Source organism: Danio rerio, chromosome 18 (genome assembly GCF_052040795.2).
Source record: "Danio rerio strain M-AB ecotype USA chromosome 18, GRCz13ab, whole genome shotgun sequence".
In the NCBI taxonomy this organism is placed as follows: domain Eukaryota; kingdom Metazoa; phylum Chordata; class Actinopteri; order Cypriniformes; family Danionidae; genus Danio; species Danio rerio.
This window is the reverse complement of record NC_141038.1, coordinates 14,068,768-14,091,624: the sequence shown is the minus strand read 5'-3', so window position 1 is coordinate 14,091,624 and position 22,857 is coordinate 14,068,768. Positions and strand designations below refer to the sequence as shown.

The 22,857-nt window shown below is 34.1% G+C and overlaps 1 protein-coding gene across 2 annotated transcripts in view; it reads right to left on the bottom strand.

Annotated features, from left to right (window-relative positions):
• Window positions 1-22,857, bottom strand: part of tbxas1 (thromboxane A synthase 1 (platelet)) — a 179,973-nt gene that overhangs the window by 97,251 nt on the left and 59,865 nt on the right. For both annotated transcript variants that reach the window (NM_205609.3, XM_087292693.1), the window contains 2 exon segments: window positions 2,331-2,427; window positions 12,908-12,960. In NM_205609.3, coding sequence (NP_991172.3) covers window positions 2,331-2,427; window positions 12,908-12,960 — 150 coding nt within the window.

Sequence of the window (22,857 nt, the reverse complement as noted above, 5' to 3'; positions counted from 1 at the left end):
ACTATAAGAAACTCTGCAAGTACATGTCAACTTACACTAACCCTAACTCCAACCTAACAGTCTACATATATTCAAACGAGAATTAGCTTGCATGCAGATGCAATGTAACTTTAATTCAACAAACGGAATATCAAAATAAAGTGTGAACCACAACAAGGTTGTGAAGGCTTTTCTCAAAGTCCAAACTGTCGGAAAGTGTTTATGAAAGGCTCAACATTGCATTCAACTTGGCAACACTAGATAAATAAAACTTTCGGATTCATTAAAACTACTGTTGTTCGTACACCCACTGTTGGGTTGGCCAGGAATAGGTTGTTAGAGTAAATAGTTTGTGCAGGGAACCAAGGCCAGGTGGCAGATCTTTGTGTTGGGCCGACTTTGATCATATGTGTGTGTTCTCTGAGGTAGATATATGTGCTAACGGCCGCCAAAACATACTACTTGTTTGTTTTCTGGTGCCATGGCAATTTACTTTGAGTTTTCTCCCACTGGGTAGATGTGCTCTACATTGTGCATTTATACAAGCACACAAACAGGTCAAGAGACAGTTGATAAGCCCCTGTAGTGCGCATAGGATCCAGTATTGATCTGGCCTTGCCATAATCGTTTACCCAGCAGGCTCAGCTCCAGCAGCAAGGCTATCTCACGACCCTTGACTCTGCTTTTATACATAAGTCATGTGATCATTAGTTTGTGGCCTTTCTAACCTCAACGAGTTTAAATCTGTAAACCTTTTGGTGGCAGGATCTTACCTAAGCATGGTGGGAATTTAGTATCGATTCAAGCATACAGTAAATCCCATAGACTGCAGGTGAAATGGCTGGTAATACATCAAGTTGACCCTGTCATACTTTTGATTTGATGATTTCTTGGGGAAGCTACACATGTATCAGTGTAATAAATGATGATGTCGTTGACACACAATTGGTGAGTTATGTTACGACAGCACTCGGAAATTGATAGTGTCATTGCTATACTAATGTGGCCTTCAAGCTGAACCAAAAGTATTGTAATTACGAGTTTCGGGCACATGAATAAGGGGAAGTCATAATTACAAGGGGGAAAATGTGACATCTAGATGAGACATAAGCATGTGATGAGGATCTGAAATATGGTGGCAAACCAGTGTTGTAAAATGTGCACTTTGTGATTATTTTTCAGGCTATTTATATAATATCAAGGTGATATGTGTGAATAAGCTTATAGAAGCCATATATAATATAATCTAAATTTTCAACATTAATAGTTGTCAAATCAGAGATTATCTTGATAATGCAATTCAAGAGAATAAATATACACAAAACATGTAAATCATATGAAACTCTATCAGGAAATAAGTCAATGCTTTTCAGTGCAGTAAAAATGTGCTTTTAGGCTTATTTTCGTGTGTGTGTGTGTGTGTTTGTATGAATATGTGTATGTATGTATATATATATAGTATTCATTAGCATTTATTTTATATAATTAGTTTTTTATTTTATTTGTGGTTTTAGTAGGTTTGTTTTGTGCTTTTTTATTTGTATTACAGTTAAAATATTTAAATTTAGCTTGGATTTAATTAGTTATTATGTCAACTTGCTCAAAATACTTTAAGTCAGATTTTAAATTGTCTGAGAAAGATTTTGCATCTAATATTTTAATTTAATTTTAGTATTTCATTTAATTTTTTATTTTAGTATTTAATTTTAGTATTTGATTTTAAATTAAATTAAATTAAATTAAATTAAATTAAATTAAATTAAATTAAATTAAATTTTTTGGAATGTTGTGTTAAGCATTTTTTTTTTAAATAATACATAATTGTTTAGCATTTACAGGAAAAAAATAAGGAATTAATTTAATTTAAACCTATTTATTTTCTTATTTAATTTAATAATTTGGAATATTTTGTGGCAATAAAAATAATATCTAATGCAGAATTGCTCCTGAAGAATTGTTGTGTTTTAAGCTTTTTTAGAAAGAAATACCAACAATTATTTAGCATTTACAAATAATAATAATAATAATAATAATAATAATAATTTAATTTAATTTAATTTAATTTAATTTAATTTAATTTAATTTAATTTAATTTAATTTAATTTAATATTTTAGAATATTTTGTGGCAATAAAAAATATCTAATTATTTCTCAGCATTGCTCCTGAAGTAAAATTGTTGTGTTTTAAGTATTTTTAGGGGAAAAAAGTACAAAAGAAATTATTTAGAATTTACAAGAAATAAAATAAAATATATTTTTTAAACAAATTAAGAAGTTAATTTGGAATTTAACAACTTATGTAACCTGATATGATTGTTTTAGTGTGTGTATGATATTAGACTGTCACTCACCATTCTGTTGGGGAACTTATTGAATTCCTTCACCATCACCTGTCTAAGCATATCCGGGTCCGCTATGATCACTGTAGACCGCCGGCCTATATAATAACTTAACACACACACACACACACACACACACACACAGCAAACAAACAAGACGAAATGAATAAATATCAGCGCTCCAGTCAAATTTCAGGGGAATTGCAGGAGACAAAAGAACACAGGACAAACACACAGATAGAGTCACACATCTGTGGCTGCAGACCCCGCAGACAAAGTCTTCCTGTCATATCACTGACAGGCAACAGACACGCATTGTGTGTATGCGTGTGTGTGTGTGTGTGTGTCAAGGTCAGCTCAGTAAAGAGAAATTTGATGAGGCTGCTGGGTAGCTCCTCTTTTGTAGTCACGCATGGCAGCTTTCACTGCTGAGATGTGGCGAGGTCGTATCGTCAATGCTGTGAAATGGAGGATCGCGAACGTGTGTGTGCCCTTGGCTTGTATGTGTCAGCAAGAGAGACCACCACCTTTCTGAACACCACTTGAGTTTTTTTCATTTTTTTTTTCATTAGAATCAACTTAATAGGAAATATCAACGACAAGCAGATAATTAACAGCTTTATTACACACTAATAATTGAATATGAAAACCTTTAGTATTCTGAAGTCATTAATCTAGTTCAAACTAGTGTAATGAAAAGTACAGGTGATAACAAGTTGTGCTTAAATAAATAAATAAAGTCACCAGCCTTTCCACAGTTTGTTCACAGCACATCCATCTGTAAATATTACCTATAGTTTTCTATATTCACTTATAACTTAACTATATCCTGCACTTTCTGCTATTGCACTCCTGGTTAGACTCAAACTGCATTTCGTTGCCTTGTACTTGTACATGTCTAATGACAATTGTCACAATTACCAGCGATCTAATCCTGGCAGATTACTGGTAAACACACAAATCGCTAAAAGACTACAAAACAGCCAGCATATGGACTAAGTTCCAGTCATGTACCACTCACACACACCTGTTCCTCATTCCTCGCCTTGTTTGTTTGTTTACGTTGCCTGCTGCCTGCCTGTACTGACCATTTGCCTGCATTGACCACGACTCTGAGTTTCCTGAATATATATATATATATATATATATATATATATATATATATATATATATATATATATATATATATATATATATATATATACAGTATATATACACATACATACAGTGCATCCAGAAAGTATTCATAGCACTTCATTTTTTTTTACATTTCTTTGTTACAGCATTATTCCAAAATGGATTAAATTAATTTATTTCCTCAATTTTACACACAATACCCCATAATGATATTGTGATTTAAAAAAAAAATGGTTTCAAATTTATAAAAAATAAAAAACCTTAAAAATCACACAAGTATTCACAGCCTTTGCCGTGAAGCTCTAAATTAAGCTCAAGAACATTCGGTTTCCACTGATCATTCTTGAGATGTTTCAGCAGCTTAATTAGAGTTCAACTGTGGTAAATTCAAAAACATTTCTGCTGCTCTGAAAGTTCCAATGATCACAGTGGCCTCCATCATTCGAAAGTGAAAGATGTTTGGAACCACCAGGACTCAGTTCCTAGAGCTGGCCAGCCATCTAAGCTATGTGATCAGGGGAGAAGGGCCTTAGTCAGGCAGGTGATCAATAATCCGATGGTCACTCTGTCTGAGCTCCAGCGTTCTTCTGTGGAGAGAGGAGAACCTAACAGAAGGACAACCATCTGCGCAGCAATTCACCAATCAGGCCTGTATGGTAGAGTGGCCAGACGGAAGCCATTCCCAGCCTCGAATTTCCCAAAAGGCATCTGAAGGACTCTCAGACCATAAGAAACAAAATTCTCTGGTCTGATGGGACTAAAATTGAACTCTATGGAGTGAATGCTAGGCGTTACGTTTGGAGAAAACCAGGCAGCTCTCATCACCAGGCTAATACCATCCCAACAGTGAAGCATGGGGGTGGCCGCATCATGCTGTGTACAGAAACATCCTGAATGAAAACCTGCTTCAGAGGGCTCTTGACCTCAGACTTGGACGATGGTTTATCTTCCAGCAAAACAATGACCCAAAGCACACCGCCAAAATATAAATGGAGTCGCTTCACAACAACTCGGTGAATGTCCTTGAGTGGCCCAGCCAGAGCCCAGACCTAAATCCTATTGGACATCTCTGGAGAGATCTGAAAATGGCTGTACACAGACCCTTCCAATCCCACCTGATAGAGCTTAAGTGGTACTGCAAAGAGAAATGAGCAAAAATCCCTAAAGACAGGTGTGCTAAGCTTGTGGCATCATATTCAAAAAGACTAGAGGCTGTAATTGCTGATTTTTAGTTTTAATAAATTTGCAACAATTTAAAAAACTCTTTTTTTCACAATGTCATTATGGGGTTTTGTGTGCAGAATTTTTGAGAGGGGTCTGGCCGCAGACCTGGTGCAGTGCAATCTGCGCTGCATTCAATGCTTTTTAATGGGCTCACCTAACCCCAACCCTAACCCTACCCGTCACAGTGACGTCACTAGCTCCATTTGAGTGCATTGTGTCTGACATTGCATCGCTGAGTGATGCAGTCTTAGCTTGCATCAAAAAGGCTGCATCCAGATACTATTGGAATTTTTGAGCAAATAAATTAATTTAATTAATTTTGGAAAAAGGCTGTATCATAAACAAATGTGGCATACTTTTCAGATGCACTGTACATCTCAGGAAACCAGTGCAATACTCTTCACAAACACGACACATGATATCACAACAAAATATTACACAACATATGCAAATATATAGTCTCTAGTACAAAATCTCATTGGCTGCTGTGCTTGTTGACACAGTCAAATTGCGTGTGTGTGTTGACAATCAAATTACACGCAAATTCTTTTGGCACGGATCATTTTCCATATCTGTTTAAGCAATCTGTATGAGCATCAAAGGTTTCTATTTGTGTTTGCCACTTCTTGAGATCTTTGGTGTTTTTAGTCAGAATCAGTGTGGATATCATTAATAACCAACAAAAAGTATTGGCGCAATTTAAGAGACTCCTTTATCATTACCAGCATATTTTTCTTTTTTTCTATTAACATAGTACCTTAATCAGTGAGCAGTTCTGCTGATCATAAAGGGAGCACACTTTGATCAGTTGCTCTATATAAGCCATTCATAATACAAATAAAGTTTTATGTTTCTAAGTACGAAAACCGTGAAAACCATAAGCTTCATTTTTTCCCTCAGCAGACGGCTATGCAAAGGTTCATTACCGTGTCCAGTGTCTGTAAAGCACATTGAAGCTCAGCTGGAGGCAGACGCAGCAGAGACGGATCACTCTTATCATTTACTGTACTCTCCTTTCATGTGCAGCGTCTGTACTGGTACTGTAAAAGCTGGATCGGCTCTTCATATCATCTCCTGCTAATGAAGCTGACATTGGCAGTGCACATGGCTCTAAGAGCAGGATGAGTTTAATTAAGCTTGCAGCTAAGTGACCTATAAAACACTGATCTCATTAGTATGTTTTGGTTTATCTATGCATCTGCGCCGCCGGTCTGTTCACAAACTGAAGACCTGTGAAAAAAAAGTCTTGGCAATACAAAATGATATGCAAGATACACTGATATAATGTTCACAGGCAACATATTATTATTATTTTTCTTAGATTTTTTTATTTTTTATTTTTTGCTGTATAAACAGTTTGCAATTACCATTTTTTTTTATATCATCATGACTTGATATACACTTACGGGCCACTTTATTAGGTACACCTGTCCAACTGCTCGTTAATCTAAATTTATAATCAGCCAATTACATGGCAGCAACTCGTCTTGAGACATGGTCAAGACGATCTGCTGCAGATCAAACTGAGCATCAGAATGGAGAAAAAAGGTGATTTAGGAACGTGGCATGGTTGCTGGTGCCAGAAGGGCTGGTCTGAGTATTTCAGAAACTGCTGATCTACTGAGATTTTCACGCACAACCATCTCAAGGGTTTACAGAAAAAGAGAAAATATCCAGTAAGCGGCAGTTCTGTGGGCGCAAATTCCTTGCTGATGCCAGATGTCAGAGGAGAATGGCCAGACTAGTTTGAGCTGATAGAAAGACAAAAGTAACTCAAATAACCACTCGTTACAACGAAGATATGCAGAAGAGCAGCTCTGAATGCACAACACATCGAAACTTGAGGCGGATGGGCTACAGCAGCAGAAGACCACACCGGGTGCCACACCTGTCAGCTAAGAACAGACACTGAGACTACAATTTACACAGACTCACTAAAAATTGGACAATAGAAGATTGGAAAAACGTTGCCTGGTCTGATGAGTCTCGATTTCTGCTGCGACATTCAATAGTATCAATGAATATCAATATCAATGGTTCAAACTGGCGATCTAACTGTGTGAGGGATGTTTTCTTGGCACACTTTGGGCCCATTAGCACCAACTGAGCATCGTGTAAACGCCACAGCCTATATGAGTATTGTTGCTGACCATGCCCATCCCTTTAAGTCCACAGTGTACCAATCTTTTGATTGCTACTTCCAGCGGGATCATAAAGTGTGAATCATCTCAGACTAGTTTAGTGAACATGACAATAAGTTCACTGTACTGAAATGCCTCCACAGTCACCAGATCTCAATCCAATAGACAGAGCATCTTTGAGATGTGGTGGAATGGGAGATTCTCATCATGGATGTGCAGCTTACAAATCTGCAAGCAACTGCGTGATGCTATCATGTCAATATGGACCAAAATCTCTGAGGAATATTTCCAGTACCTTGTTGAATCTATACCAGGAAGAATTAGGGCAGTTCTGAAGTCAAAAAGGGTCTAACCCGGTACTAGTAAGGTGTACCCAATAAAGTGGCCGCTGCGGGTAATTATGCTAAAGTTGATCAATTTTATGATATATTAAGGCATTTGATTACATTCCATCAAACATAATGGCATACCATTTTAAAAGTATAAGAGTTTAGCAATATTAAGACAATAATATTTTAATATAATAAATTACTATTGAGAGAAACCTCAGTATTTAGGAAAACTACAGTTTTGTTATGGAAAGCTTTTCAACATAAGACATACTTTTAGGATAAGATGAGCTAACATCTGTAGCATTTCTATACAATGAAAATTACAATTACAATGTTATAATAGTTTATCATGATTAACTAATTGTGATGGAGTTTCTTAATCTTATGATACAGTTTTTTAATCTTATGATACAGTTTCTTAATCTTATGATGCAGTACAAAACTGTTATGGTTATTAATAGTTATTATGAAGTATTTAATATATTATGATAATATTAAGATACAAAGTTATTATTTTCGGAAGGTTTTATTAATTATTAAATCATGAAAATGTAATATGGAACATTGATTCTTTCATTTTCCTCCAGCTTAGTCTCTTTATTCATCAGGGGTCGCCACAGTGGAATGAACCGCCAAATTATCCAGTTTATGTTTTACACAGCAGATGCCCTTGTAGCTGCAACCCAGTCCAACATGGGGAGAACAGGCAAACTCCATACAGAAATGCCAACAGGCCCAGCCAGGATTCAAACCAGTGACCTGCTGCTGCGAGGTGACAATGCTAACCACTGAGCCACCGTGTTGCCCCCAATATGGAACATATATTCTCATTTAAATAAGACATTAATTTTATATATTTATATTATAAGTAATTCTCTCAACATAATGAAAACTCTGAGAAAATTCAAAATATAATGGCATTGTAGCTCATCATTATGACAACTCCAATCAATTTAACAAGATTAACCATAAACAAGTTTTCTTTGACTTGCTGGATAAGTTTTTTTTAACTTATGTGACAAAAACAGACTTTTACTGTTTTCATCAACTGCAGATGACTTTTTTCATTCATTCATTCATTCATTCATTTTCTTTTTGGCTTGGTCCCGTTATTAATCTGGGGTCTCCACAGCGGAATTAACCGCCAACTTATCCTTTGTTTTACGCAGCAAGTCCTGTTCTAGCCACAACCATCACTGGGAAACCCATACACACTCATTCACACACATACACTATGGACAATTTAGCTTACCCAATTCACCTGTACTGCATATATTTGGACTGTGGGGGAAACCGAAGCACCCGGGAGAAACCCACGCAAACGCAGGGAAAACATTCAACTCCACACAGAAACGCCAACTGACCCAGCTGAGGCTCGAACCAGCGGCCTTCTTGCTGTGAGGGGACAGCACTACTGCGCCACTGAAATATTTCTTTTTATTTGCAATGCTTGTAAAATCACTGATCAGTTTCCCCAAAAATTTTAGATGCTTAATTCACAATAAAAATGACAGGTTGGGGAAAGTTAATTTTGAAAGTACTGCTTTACAATATTGAGTTACTCCCCTCCCCCCCAAAAAATAACTAGTTGCATTTTTTATGTTACTTTTGCATTTCTTTTTATTAGCTGGGTGAGGCTTTTTTCTTTTTTTAATAGAAGAGTTCTGCAATTAACAAAGCACTGTCTATCCTACAGCTACATTTACCTTTAAAAAGCATATCAAAAAATATTTTACAGTGTAAGTCAAAATTATTAACCCCCCTGATTTATTAGCCCCTCCTGTTTATTTTTTCCCCAATTTCTGTTTAACAGAGAGAAACCTAATAGTTTTAATATTTCATTATTAATAACTGATTTATTTTATCTTTACCATAATGACAGTAAATAATATTTGAGTGGATATATTTAAAGACACTTCTATACAGCTTAAAGTGACATTTAAAGGCTTTACTAGGTTGATTAGGTTAACTAGGCAGGGTAGAGGAATTAGGCAAGTTATTGTATTGGCTAATAATGTTAAAATTGTTCATAAAAAGTTAAAAACTGCTTTTATTCTAGCCGAAATAAACCAAATAAGACTTTCTCTAGAAGAAAAAATATTATCTGACATACTGTGAAAATTTCCTTGCTCTGTTAAACATCATTTGGGAAATATTTAAAAGGGAAAAAAAATTAAAGGGGGGCTAATAGTTCTGATTTCAACTGTAGGATCGTGTTATCTGAGAACTTCCTGACCCCAGAGCTATACATGCCATTTATACAGATAATTTAATGCATACATTTAATACATATTAATGTATTAAATACATTTAATACAGTAATATAGTTTAAAGCAATGTGTTTGCTTCTTTTTACTATTTATCTTAAGGAAAAATCACTGTCCATTGAGACTGTAATCCCCTTTTTCTTTTCTTCGATGCGTTCAAAATTTTGATTCTCTCATTGACTGTGTGATTCATTGTGACTACTTTAATATCAATGCAGCAATTTATTAAACTAAAAAGTAATTCCCATTTACATTTTCCCAAAAGTAACTTAAATATTATTACTTTTTTTTAAAGTAATGCGTTACTTTACTCGTTACTTAAATAAAGACTTAACTCACGTTACATGTAATGCGTTACCCCCAACACTGAAAATAGCTGGATTTTACTTTATTAGTCACACTTTTAAATATCAGCTGACCCCTATATCAAGTTTCTTACACTATAGCATTAAAGAGTCTGGTTAGATGTCATTTCGAGATGTTCTCACACCATATCACAAGGATATTTTTGGGCAGAGCAAAAAAATAAATCACCTTCGTGAGCAAAGCCTCCACGCGCCTTAAGAGTGCTCCTGCAATGCACAGAAATGTCTGAACTCTGATGACTGATGTCTTGTACTTGGGAAACCGACAAGGGTTTTAAGGATCATGCAGAGCACTGATATGTATTTCAAAGCCCTTTGATTTTGGAGAGAAGCTCAGCTCTTGAATTACTCTAACTGAAGGATGTCGTAATGTCTCCTGACATATATCCACATGACTCTGAATTAGATCCTCTTTTCCGGTCCCAACACCCCTATATCCCATAAACACACAGGCGCACACACACACACTCTTCCCCTCTATTAGGCTCATATTAACCACAGGAAGGCCAATGGCACTCGCTGCTTTGATCCCCCAAGGAGAATCAGGCCTATTAAACACAACAAAACACACCACCAGTTGTTCTAAATTTTTACTGTATTCTATTTTGTACTTATCTACTCAATCCTATTCTATACTCACGCTTGCCTTGTTATGAGATTCTGCTGTATTTTATTCAATTTTCCTGGAAGAGAGCATTTCAAGTATTAAAAACAAGAACAGATAATTCACCAAAATGTATACTGCCATCATATATTCATGCTCACGTTTGTTGTTCCATAGTTTGTTCCATTATTCTATTCTATTCTATTCTATTCTATTCTATTCTATTCTATTCTATTCTATTCTATTCTATTCCATTGTCTCTTAAGATAACATTTAAAAGCAGTTCACCTAAACATAAATTATATCAATCACTTATCCTCTTGTTGATTAAATATTCTATTCTATTCTATTCTATTCTATTCTATTCTATTCTATTCTACTGTCTCTTAAGATAACATTTAAAAGCAGCTCACCTAAACGTTAATCATATCAATCACTCATCGTCTTGTTGATGAAAAATTCTATTCTATTCTATTCTATTCTATTCTATTCTATTCTATTTTATTCTATTCTATTCTATTGTCTCTTAAGATAACATTTAAAAGCAGCTCACCTAAACATAAATCATATCAATCCCTCATCGTCCTGTTGACGAAATATTCTATTCTATTCTATTCTATTCTATTCCATTGTCTCTTAAGATAACATTTAAAAGCAGTTCACCTAAACATAAATTATATCAATCACTTATCCTCTTGTTGATTAAATATTCTATTCTATTCTATTCTATTCTATTCTATTCTATTCTATTCTATTCTATTGTCTCTTAAGATAACATTTAAAAGCAGCTCACCTAAACACAAATCACACTGTATCAATCACTCATCGTCCTGTTGACGAAATATTCTATTCTATTCTATTGTCTCTTAAGATAACAATTAAAAGTAGTTCACTTAAACATAAATCATATCAATCACTCATCATCTTGATGAAAAATTCAAATCTATTCTATTCTACACCATAATAATAATTTTTAAAGGGATGGTTTATTCATTCACTCATCCTCTAAAAATCCTATTCATTGATATATTCATTGATGATAAATATGATCTGTCGTACAAGATGTTAGATTTCCATATTTAGCATTATCAGCAAACGTAGCAAGGATCATTTTTTGTTTTCAATATTTCCTTTTTTTTCAGCTTATTCTTTCTTGATTTTTATTAAAATTACAGGTTCTACATTGTTTGTTAGATGCAATTGTTTTTGCAGTAAAATTTTTGTGGAAAAGGAAAGCAAATGACATTTGTTTCCTTCCTTTTTTGCTGACCCGAAAAATGGTCCCATCCGTGACTCAAAAACCGCGGTGTTATCTGAACTGTAAGATTTGTAATCCGTTACACCCACTACCCTAAACCCAACCAATAGTGTTTTCAAAAGCACAGATTGACCAGCCCACCCACTTCCATAAACCCAACTGACAGTTTTCAAAAGCCATCGCCAGATTTTTACCACAGTTTCAGATTTTACCACATTCTCACCCTGTTATTTACTTGTTTATTTAATGTTTAATGATTTACGTCTTACCCGCTTTCTGGAACAGTTCTTTGCCGGACTCAAACCCTGTCAACATGGTCAACTTCTCTTTCCATCTCAAGTCCGCTGACATACAAGGTGAGCCACTAGACAAACTGGTAACAGTGGGGAAAGCCGTCCATAAGGAAGTAAGCAGTCAACTGCTAGCGTGAAAAGGATGTCATACGGCCCCGCAGCGTTCGTTCTAAAGACAAAATGCATTCATACGTACCTTTGGCTACATAAATCGCGATCTCCTGAAATTTATATACCGTAGAGCTAAATTTTCATTATGAGCCTATGTTGTTTTTCTCATGGGGATTACAAACATGTCCCCACAAGGCCTAAAATTGCTGTTATTGCTATACTTGCAGAGACATTTAGTCCCCACAACGTGATGAATACCAAGAAACACACAGACAACTAGCGTCATTCTGATTCCCTTCCTCTCCATTGGGCTCATATTAAACACAGGAAGGCCAGTGGCACTCGCTGCTTTGATCTCCCCAAGGAGAAGTCGGCCTCTCAGAAGCAGGCATATTAAAACACAATGTCTGGCAAGCGACGGACTAAATTAGAGGACACTGGGCGCTCACTGAGAGGCTCATGCTGTCTGAATATGAATGACAGGATGGTGAACAAGAGCCTCATGTGTGATGGGTGTTACGCAGAGACGCTGTGGTGTTAAAGTAATTCTATAAATGTGGAAATGACTAAAGCAATCACGTCGGGCACTTTTCATCAGGAATATAATCAGGGGGGGAAAAAAATCATTTTCTATTACCCAGGGGGTAATGAGAAGTCATTCATGTTTCACTTGGCAAAACAAATAGGTTTCGCATATTTGTGTTTATTAATGCTTTCGACAAAAGGTTTCTTTTAGACGGCAATTTCAGTTTTTATTGTTAACAAAGAAAGCAAAATACAATTCAATCTGTTTTCTTTCATATTTCTGCATTTGATGGACAGTTTGATAACTGTGAGTACAATCAAAAGAGACTTACCCACAAATTCGTCCGTACTTGTTTATGAGGTCAGCTTGAGACTTAAAGAAACCCTGTGCAAAAAGCAGAAAGTTTATGAAAACGTTAGAAGACAAGTTGATATTCAAGTTACACAAGTGATTTATTTTATTTTAGAGACTATTAAATTCCACAACCATGAGAATTATAAATTGAATGACCAATTCCTTTTTGCATTGAAAGTATTACTTTAATGGTGAAACCTAAAGTAATGGTCCATGTATTACATGTATTTTGTAACATGAACAATTCATTTATTACAATATTTATTAGTGTTAGTTACTGAAAATAAAGTTGTTTATTGTTAGTTCTACTTTATTCACACAGACTGTTAACTTTAGAGTGTAGTAACACATTAGAAAATGTTGAACTGTGATTATTAAATGCAGAACAACTATTGTTCAGTCCTAGGTCATGTTAGTAAACTGACCATTATTTTAAATTGTTACTGATTCGGTCACACTTTATTTTGAAGTATAATTCTCTCTATTGGCAAACCATTTATTATGACTATTAGCTAAATAAGCTACAAATTTGCTGATTTTTAATAGTTATTAGGGTAGTGGTTTGGTTTAGGTATTGGATCAGGAATGAAGAATGTAGGAATGTAGAAAAGTTTAGACTTTATAACTACAAACAGACAATAAATATCTTATTATTAGGTAGGTTGGTTAATAGTGGAAATAGTACTTAAAAACAGAAACAGAAATTATATCAATCACTCATCCTCCTGTTGATGAGAATTCTGTCCTTTTTTCTATTCTATTCTATTCTATTCCATTCCATTCCATTCCATTCCATTCCATTCCATTCCATTCCATTCTATTCCATTCTCTCTTAAGAGAAACAATCTTTTTCCAATTAGCAAACCATTACCTATGATTATTAACTAAATAAACTACAAATTTGCTGCTTATTAATAGTTATTAAGGTGGTAGTTGGGTTTAGGTATTGGTAGAATCAGGATTGTAGAAAAAGATTAGACTTTATAATTATACACTGACCATAAATATCCTATAAATAGGTAGGTTACTTAATAGTAGGAACGGTACTTGAACTAAAGTGTTACTGATAATTTTTGCTGTAAAAAGGCCAGACAGTAATTGTTTACAAACAAGTATTACACTAAATGACATCTGTTTTGGTAGAAAAAATCATTTTAGCTAAAAAAAAAAAAATTAAGTTTTTATTTCTTATTCTGGTGTTTTATGTTTCTTTTATTGTGGTTTGTAAAGCACTTTGGATTAATATTGTGTATGAAATGTGCTATATAAATAAACTTGCATTGCCTTGCCTAAGGAAAAAAAAAAAAAAAAAAACAGGACATGACACGTTCTGTATCCCCAGCACCCATCACATAATTTAGAGCTATTATCATCTAATAAATAAGACTAGACCAGAACTTATTCTGTTAATGAAGTCTCTCAAAGCTGTGAAAGATGTAAAAGCTCTGTCTGTTGTAAGTTATTATGAATCAGTATTTGCCGTCTTGTGAATCTCTTCCTTTTGTTGTGTTTATTTTGTTAAGTTTTTTCTTTTTATTCGAATTTCAATTATCTTTGGAACTTTAGTTTTTGATATCTGTTTTTGCTGTAATTGTACATTACTAATGCACTAATAACTAATGTGCTCTAATAACTTATAACTTATTAAGGCACACAATTAAATAAACAAACAAACAAATAAATAAATAAATAAGTATCAAATAAATAAATAAATAAATAAATAAGACAAGAGCTCCCTGTGCAAAAGCAGTATAAGCAGACAGTCAACTAATACTCAAATTCATTGGCATTTATGTACCTTTAGTCATCAAAATGTGCAATAGGAAGCATCAAAATAAAGTCTTAGCGAGTTTAATAATACATTAAACAATCTTGAACGATGATTAATATATGCAGAACAAGTATAGTTCATTGCTAGTTACCGATTTGATCACACTTTACTTTGAAGTATAATTATTACTATTAGCACACCATTAACTAGTTCAATAAACTAGTAATTTGCTGCTTATTACTAGTTATTAAGGTAGTAGTTGGGTTTAGGTATTGGGTAGGATTAGAGATGTAGAAAATGATCAGACTTTCTAACTACTATAATAAACAGCCAATAAATATCTTATTAACAGGTAGGTTAGTTATTAGTGGGAACGGTACCTAAAAGTGTTCTGATGATTCTTGCTGTCAATAGGCCAGAGAGTAGTTGTGATCCCACTATAACGTACAATTCATGCTATTAACAAGCCATTCAGTAAGACTTTAAGCTCAATAAACTATTAATTAGCTCCTTAATAAAAGATAGTAATGTAGTAGTTGGGATTTAGTATTGGGTAGGATGTGGTCATACTTAATAAGTGCTATAATAAACAGTTATTATCGTAATATTAGGCAGGTAATAAAGTCAGTAGTAAGTGGTGTTGCTTGTTTTACTGTAGTTGTTCATATGTAAAATATTGTTACATTAAATCTTTCATGGCAAAAATGTATGACAGTCGTTTGCTGTTCTATCCAGTCGTTTGCTACAAAAAAAAAGAAAGCAACTAAACAGGACACATTTTAATGTATCCCCAGTGCCCATCATGTAATTTAAAGCAATTATCATCTATTAAATAAGACTAGACCTCCCTGCACAAAATAGATCATTCTCTACAGTATTACTACAGATTGAACACAAACAACAGTGCGCAACTGCACTCATCTACCAGTAGGAGACAGGATAGAGCAAAAATCATTAACTGTACTCCTCTCTTTCTCTCTCTCTCAAGGTTTATGGGCTCTCTAAAGGTTTATTGAGGTCTACTGAGAATATTATCCTGAAATATCCAGAACCATAACACAATAACATGAATATCATTATATCCCCATTTAAAATTGAAGAATGTATTAAACTCTGCACACAGGGCTGCTGAGATTGCACTGTGTTTATAGAGTGGAGATAAGTTACACAACAAAGCAAACAATGAACATCAAATCTGACTGTTAAATGCACACACACACAAACACACACACACACACGCATACAGTACATGCATGCAAGGAAAAAAGTGCTAGTTTGGTATGCATGGCAGCCGGTGGCTCTGCTGTCTCTACTAATGAAGGAGTCGACAGCGCTGGCACCAGAGCGCCTGCCCTCCCTTCTCCATCCCACCATTCCTGCAGTCTCCCTGGTGGGCATTAGGCAGGGACGCGTGTGTGTGTGTTCCTCACTGAGCATTAAGCAGTGGGGTGTGCCCTTCTGTCCTGATGTCCTCTCCTTCAGCCTTTTATTACTGCTCTGTCATATGGAAGAGGCTGCGTGGGCATTAGTGATTGGCGATGTGGCTTTAAAACTATGTAAGGAATAATTAACAACGGGCCATTGAATTATTATGAAGTAATGCACACCTCAGGTGGAAATGTGGTCATGGCTTGGAGCAGAGTGGGTGTTACACTTTGGGTGTGTGTTATTTGCGAATTCTGCAAAAGGACTGAAGCCAATAATTGCTATTAAATGTCGATTACCACACCGAAAAACAAAACATTGTTAAAAATAAAACTAGAACTAATTGTTAGAATTAACTGTTAATGTTGCCAATTTAACTTTGTATTTTAATAAAGTGACATTTATTGACATTTAAGTTTAGCTTAAAACAATATATCGCAACCCAGGCTCATTTTGAAAATATACAGCTATATAGATTTCTGGAGAGCGCCAAATACATCCTAGCAGCTAAGTTTTTTTGCAATTTGTTTTCACAAATCCACCAGAGGTCGCTGTATACGCTTTTTGAGATCTCAGATTTCTGTCGCAAGTGTCATTCGTAAATCCACCAGAGGCCGCTGTCGACTGACTGACCGTTCGACTGACCTACCCTCCTCTTTACCTAAACCCAACCAATAGTGTTTTCAAAAGCACAGATTGACCCGCCCACCCACTTCCCTAAAGGCAACCGACTGTTTTAAAAAGCAATCCAGAAAAACAAAAGCCCTTGCCTAATTTTATACCACGTTTTCAGATTTTACCACATTCTCATCCTGTTATTTACTTGTTTATTTTATTTTTTGGCTTTTGTTTTTGTCTTCTGGAACCATTCTTTACCAGACTCGAACCTTGTTGTCATGGTCAGCTCCTCTCTGCATCTCAAGTCCACCGACGTACATGGCGAGCTACTGGACAAACTGGTAACAGCGTGAAAAAAAATGGCGTCCCATTAACCCGTAGCGCTTCTTTTAAAGATGAAATACTTCTGGCTACATATAGTTTGCGATCTCCAGAAACATATATAGAGCTACATGTTGATAAATTGTATAATAAATTATATTTACAATCTAAAAAATATCTGTTAAAATTTTTGTAATTTGGTGTTTTCCGTTTATTTACAGTTGTGTATTGCATTATGGTTCTTGATCTCTGCTCTGTCGACTTTTGATGTTGAAAATCCAACTCTACAGTTTAACAAAGACACTTTTATTGACATTTAAGTATTGAGTAGTAAGTGAAATTGTATGTTAGTAGTAGTAAAATTATATGTATACTATAAAGAGAATTAAGTCTGTAAAATAACAGTTAATGTACTTGTAGTTAATTACAAGGTTTTCGTAGCGTAATTTACAACACCAACGTCAATGTGTTTGAATGTATATAAAGTTGTGTGTTCATAATGGAACATGTTTTATTCAAGCTACTGTTGAAGCCTAGAAGAAAGAAGATGCTTGATAAAACTTAAAGACACTAAAAGCATAATTGTTCTAATATCTGGTTTATTTATCTGGTGCTCCTCATGACATGCTGGGTATTTATTTTATTTTATTTTATTTTATTTATTATGCAATACTTATCAACACTGCAGTGCAGAATGCTATAAAGTAGTGTGATTACTTCCTTATCTATGATGTGAAACCACATCTGGTCAAAAGTTTTGTTCAAACACTCAAATAACAATGCTTTCAAATAAACTATGCCAGTAATTTCTTTTATTTATAGAAAGGCTCATTTTCATTGCATTTAGTATATGGCACTGTACAGCACTAAACAAACCAGTTTCAGATTGTAGAGGCAGATTCCAGATTCTAGGTGTAATTGTTTTTAATTGCAGGAACACCAATTCTTCTTGTGGAGATAATTTTTACTGGTATATTCTAAATGATAAATTATAGCATAGTAAGCATACCTAGCATGCATCTGGCAGAAGCGTCGTGACACGAGTTAAACAGGAGACCAGAGGCTCAATTCAAACAAATGAGCTGCTCCTGCCTTTGGCTTCTTCAGGGATTCATCACGAATGGATGCGATCAATAACGGCGGGTCTGGAGTGAAGAGGACGGTCGGCAATCCTATTGGAATTCTCTTAAAAAGATTAGGCACTTTCAGCTGTTTTCAAGCCCATCTGTGACCTTGACCCCTGCAGGTCTGAACAGCTCACTGCTTCTCTTTGTCTCAGCCACTAATCATCGCTCATGTCACTCAGATCTTCAGCGTGTGTCTGAGACAATGTGAGGGAAGCTCTGCTGAGGGTGTGCACTTTAGAAGACAGAACTGAGAAAAAAGACATTTCAAGTGGCCATATTCTATTCTATTCTATTCTATTCTATTCTATTCTATTCTATTATGTTCTGTTCTATTCTATACTATTCTGTTCTATTCTTTTCTTTTCTATTCTATCCTGTTCTATGCTATTCCATTCTATTCCGTTCTATTCTATTTTATTTTATTCTATTCTATTCTGATCTGTTCTATTCGATTCTATTCTCTTCTATTTTATTGTATTTTATTTTTTCTATTCTGTTCTATTCTATTTTGTGCTGTTCTATTCTGTTCTGTGCTTTTAAATTCTATTCTATTAAATTCTATTCTATTCTGTTCTGTTCTATTGTGTTTTATTCTATTCTTTTCTTTCTGTTCTTTTCTATTCTGTTCGGTTCTGTTCTATTGTATTCTGTTCTATTCAATTCTATTCTGTTTTATTCGATTCTGATCTATTCTGTCCTGTTCTATTCAATTTCTATTCTGTTCGGTTCTATTAGATTCTGTTCTATTCTATTTTGTTGAATTCTTTTCTATTCTATTCTGTTTTATCCTATTCCATTCTTTTCTATTCTGTTCGGTTCTGTTCTATTTTATTGTTACATTCAATTCTATTCTTTTCTGTTTTATTCGATTCTGTTCTGTTCTATTCTATTCTGTTTTGTTCTGTTCTACTTTATTCTGTTCAATTTAATTCTATTATATTCTGTTCTGTTTTATTTGATTCTGTCCTGTCCTGTTCTGTTTTTTTCTATTCTGTTTGGTTCTGTTCAATTGTCATCTGTTCAAATCATTTCTATTCTGTTCTGTTTTATTGTATTTTGTCCTGTTCTACTCTGTTCTATTACATTCAATTCTGTTCTGTTCTATTCTGTTCTGTTCTATTCTTTTCTATTCGGTTCTATTATATTTTGTTCTATTCAATTATATTCTGTTCAGTTCTATTAGATTGATGAACTGTCACAATTTACTCATCCTCATTATGGTAAAATTATATTCTATTTATTATGTCCTCACTTTTTTTTTTTTACATTTCACACAAATTCCATAATCATTCACTAATTCTCATGTTCTTATTCTATTCTATTTACACTAATGTGACCAATTTAAAGGAAAAAGAGTACCTAATATATATATATATATTTACTCTTCCTTATATTTTTCCAATATTATATTGTTCTCTATTCTATTTCATTCCCACTAAAGTTTTACATACAGTATATATATATATATATATATATATATATATATATATATATATATATATATATATATATATTCTATTTTATTCTATCCTCCTCATTTAAGTGAACATTTACAGGGACAGTTCACACAGAAAAATATTTCGTATTAATTTTCTTATTTTCATATTCTCATTCCAATCTATGTACTAATGTGAACATTTGAAAGAAAAGCTTACCCAAAAATACATTTTTCACCATTCACTTCTAATATTGTTCTAAAATTCTATTCTATTCTATTCTATTCTATTCTATTCTATTCTATTCTATTCTATTCTCACTAAGATGAATATTTAAAGGCATATTTCATACAAACATTAACTGTCAGTTTACTTGTCCTCATTATGTAAAAAAATTATATTCTTTAATATTCTTTTTAATATATTTACAGGGGCATTTCCTACAAAAATATAATCATAATCATTTACTAATTATCGTTCTCTCATTCTATTCTATTCACACTTATGTCTATTCAACCTTATTATATGCTGAAGAGAACATCTACAAATTAAATTAAAGTAAAACTAAATAAAATCAAAATTTGTTTCCACTATAACCTATTTTTCCTAAAGAGAACATTTCAACATATACTTCATGCACAATAGTCAACATTTACTCAGTGAATATGCTATACTTATTTCAGAGTATAGGCCACCCAAGAAATATATGATTTGTGTTCTCATGTTGTTTTGTAACACAAAGTATTTTAGATCATCTTTTTGTGTCAATCACCTTTGCAGAAGGGTAAATCTGAAATTCGTGATTCTGAAAGAGAATGGACTAAGATAAAAAAATAAATAAATAAATATTCTAGACTTTGAACCCTCACATCTGTTTGTCCAAAAGTAACTCATTTATGTTGAGAGATTACTCTGAAAAGAAATATCAGATATGTAGTTGCTAAGTGCCTCAAACAAACCTCTTCACAACGTTCAATGATTCAGTACCATGAACCTGGCTAACCTTGCCAAATCCAGTGATTATTCCTTTCCCAAAAGCACTAAATGAAGCAAATCGGTTTAAGCATGTCTGCACTCACTGATAAATCATGCAAACTGGATCTTGCAACTTTCGCAAGTACTTAACGGTTCTGTGTGCAAAGTGCATCAGAGATCATTTGGTTATTGATGAGCAGTTTGCTTCTCTTTGTTTTTGTGAACATCCAAAAAAATTGTAACAGATAAACCGAGACTTCAGTCAGATCATGAAGCAGATAAATGTTGATCTTTCTGTTCAGGTGTCAGTGTAAAAACAAAGAAAACAACAGTCCCAAATACAAAATATTATAAGATTAAAATTAAATTTTTAAGTTAAATATAATTTCTGTCAATTTTCCTAATGGATAAACAGCACTCGGTATTATTTCAGCATGCTTTCACTTTCGTATTTGTCGTGAAACACACATTTACCGGTAGGAATGATGACATCCCACCATTCTCATTATTCTCTTCATATAGCTGTATTATATACCTGGTTCATAGGATTGCATTGCCTTTTCACTATAACCGATCCACTCCCGAGTTTGTTTATATCGAACCGAGACCACCTCATTCAAGCGATGTCGGACCGATTAATTTGGCATGGATCAGAGCTTAATTGATGAATTCACATACAGTATGCCAAACAAACTGCACTAACTGGGCAAACGAGACGGGTTCCGAAACAAACATATAGGTGCAAAAGCAACCTTAGTCAACATAAATAGTTTGCCGCAATTGGTCTCAAACAGATTTGATAACTGAACTTAAATTATTTAAGTTACTAATACTCTAAATGTTTGATGATATGGGGCAGAAGGTAACACTTTTTGGTTTTGGTCGAATAATGAATAAAGTAATAGCCACTAATAACTAGTGGCTAATAACACACAACTAATACTAATACTAAATACTAATAACACACAAGCCTCTTCTACAAATAAGCACTGACAAAATGATCGCCGGACCAAGAGTTTCTGTGCAGTATTGCCAGAAGAGCCAGGAGTAAAAATGTTACTATTTACCTCACCTGTGGGGCAAGTTGTAACAGTCAGAGGGTTAGTTGTAACACATGCTTAAAAAGGCAGATTTCACACAGTTAATTTAATTTCTGTTTACTTTAAATAGTAGCTATATTTCCTCAGTAATTGGCTCATTTATTTTTTATTCTACATAAAACAGTGTTTTTTTATTTATGTATTGGCTATACACATTTGAATTTATTTGCATTATTATCCATTTATCCATTATGATACAATGCATTTATTTGCATTATTAGCAATAAAATACTTTTTTAATAAAAAAATATATATTAAAAAACATTTTAGTATAAAAGGTTCTCAACATTACATTAAAAAAAAAAGTATTTTGTTGGTTTAATTGGTGTCCAACAGTGTGTGGCTTAATTATAAAAACCCTTAATTGTAACTAACCCCGCTGTGTCATGTTTCCTCAAAACTGGTTTGCAGTCACTGTGTATTTTACTTACACACAGTGTACAGTATACACAAAACACATTTCTTGTAAAATAGGTGTTCATATTTGCATGTAGCCTAAAAAAAGACAAAAATTAGACATAATTTGTATAGTTTGACCTACCGTAACCTCTAAAATAGTCGCTGTCTTCTAGGTTTTATCTTTTGACACAACAATATAAGATTTTATACTTTCACAGATTTTTTGAAAATAAACATATGTGCTGCAAACATGGTTTCTCCAGTTTTTTTCATCCAAATTTCACCAAACTTTTTCAATAATTGGCAGGAAGATGTCTGCCGACACTGTGGTGAAAACCTTGCAAGCATGCCATGCCATTACTTTGTGCCCTGCACTCCTAAAAGTGCACTGTAAAAACGCCAACTTTCAAAAAGTCCTCTGAACAAAGATTATTAAGTTAACTGAATTTAAATATTTTCATTTGAAATGCTGACAAATAATAGTTAGTTTGTTCAACAAATATGGTGCTTCAATGTGAAAAACTTAAAATATTTCGTTGAACTAATACAAAATTCTTAGTTTTGCGTTGATGCGTGCCCTTCTTGTTGGTGCATGCGCCTTATAAGCTTCTGGCGCATGCGCAATATACTTCCATAGCTCACTGCAGGGGGTACCTGTCACGTGCGCGCGACAAAACGAACCATCTTTCTTTCTGCGGAGCTACGTGTCAATCGTTTTCATAATCGATTGTATATAATTGTATACATGTTTTTGT